The sequence below is a fragment of the Eimeria mitis genome, genomic scaffold (genome assembly GCF_000499745.2).
Source record: "Eimeria mitis Houghton genomic scaffold, Emh_scaff2175, whole genome shotgun sequence".
NCBI lineage: Eukaryota > Apicomplexa > Conoidasida > Eucoccidiorida > Eimeriidae > Eimeria > Eimeria mitis.
The window spans coordinates 375-2,121 of record NW_013570501.1 but is presented as its reverse complement, the minus strand read 5'-3'; the positions used below and the strand labels follow the sequence as shown (position 1 = coordinate 2,121).

The 1,747-nt window shown below is 41.4% G+C and overlaps 1 protein-coding gene across 1 annotated transcript; it reads right to left on the bottom strand.

Annotated features, from left to right (window-relative positions):
- Window positions 1-281: 281 nt before the first annotated feature.
- Window positions 282-1,090, bottom strand: EMH_0049820 (uncharacterized protein; the record flags this gene model as incomplete). The annotated part of the gene is made up of 3 exons (XM_013496572.1): window positions 282-575; window positions 699-1,010; window positions 1,070-1,090. 3 exons carry the CDS (start codon window positions 1,088-1,090, stop codon window positions 282-284), a joined length of 627 nt encoding a protein of 208 aa, XP_013352026.1.
- Window positions 1,091-1,747: the final 657 nt, after the last annotated feature.

The following is a 1,747-nucleotide window of genomic DNA, read 5'->3' as shown; positions in this document are numbered from 1 at the left end:
TATTTATTTATTTATTAATATATTTATTTTTTATTTATTTTTTATTTTTATTTTATAAATATAAATATGTGTAGAAGTACTGTTCGCCCGCATTCAGAAAAATCAATGATCTCATCAGGTATCCTTCTTTTCTTTTTCTTTTTCTTTTTCTTTTTTTTTATTTTTATTTATTTTATTTATTTATTTATTTATTTTTATTTTTGTTTTTATAAATGCAACTATAAATACCTTATATTTATATTTTTATTTTTTTTCTTATTTTACAAATATGAATATGATCATCATGACGGTAATGATGCTGCTGCTGTTGCTGCTGCTGCTGCTGCTGCTGTTGCTGCTGCTGCTGTTGTTGCTGCTGTTGCTGTTGCTGCTGCTGCTGCCGTTGCTGCTGCTGTTGCTGCTGCGTCACCTGCTGTTGTTTCTGTTGTATTTCCTTCTGTTCCTCCTGCTTCATCTCTTTCTATAATTCCTTCTATGACTCCTGTTGCTGCTGTACCTGCTGCTACTGCTGCTGCTGCTGCTGCTGCTGCTGCTGCTGCTGCTGCTGCTGCTGCTGCTGCAGAGCTCACTGTCGTCTGGGTTTAACAGCAACGTTGGTGCGTGAAGATGACTTAATAAAGGACCTGCAATGGATCATCGGCCCCAAGCTGTATGAAGCAAACTGGATAGATCTACAAAACCAGGCAAAACATACACACACACATTGCTGCTGCTGCTGCTGCTGCTGCTGCTGCTGCTGTTGCTGCTGCTGCTGTTGCTATTGGTGGTGGTGGTGGTGGTGGTGATGGCGGTGGTAGTGGTTGTGGTGGTGGTGCTGCTGTTGCTGCTGTTGTTGGTGTTGCTGCTGTTGCTGTTGTTGCTGCTGCTTCTGCAGCTACTGCTGCTGCGATTGCGACAGCTGCTGCTGCTGCTGCTGCTGCTGCTGCTGCTGCTGTGTTTAGGGTTACTTGGCGAAGGTCTCTTGTCAGGAGGTTTGGTGCCCGATGACGGCAGAGTTCTACAGGGAATATCTACGAGTGCATGAAAACCCTAAACCCTAAACCCTAAACCCTAGCTCTAAGCCCTAAACCCTAAACCCTTCTCCCTCCATCTTTATCGCTGAGTTTTCCGTTTAGAGTTTAGGGTTTAGGGTTTAGGGTTGATATTGTGATGGTTTGTTTGTGATGCGTGTGTGTATATATATAACAAAGATATTTGGAAATTTACAGTCTAGGGTTTAGGGTTTAGGGTTTAGGGTTTAGGGTTTATGTTTTGTGTTTCAATCAATTTTTTCTGAAGCGTGTTGGTTGTTTTTATATAACCTGGTTTTAACCCTTCCCCTTTAGGATTTATTGTTTATTGTTTATTGTTTATTGTTTATTGTTTATTGTTTATTGTTTAGGGTTTAGGGTTTAGGGTTTAGGGTTTAGTATGTATACAGGTACCTCACGCGAAGCAACGAAAGCTATGGGTGTGCAACCCCACCAANATAAACCCTTTATATACGGAAGGGTTTCACCCCCAGAAAGAATGGCTATACTCAGCAAATTTAAAGTATTATACACCCTAAACCCTAAACCCTAAACCCTAGACCCTAAACCCTTAAAAGGATGATAGACCCTAAACCCTAAACCCTAAATCCTTAACAAATGGGCCAAACCCTAAACCCTAAACCCTAAACCCTAAACCACCGCTTCGAGAAAAACCTATCGAAACAACCGTAACGCGGGCAGCGGAACTTCTTCTGCCGACAATTTAGGGTTTAGGG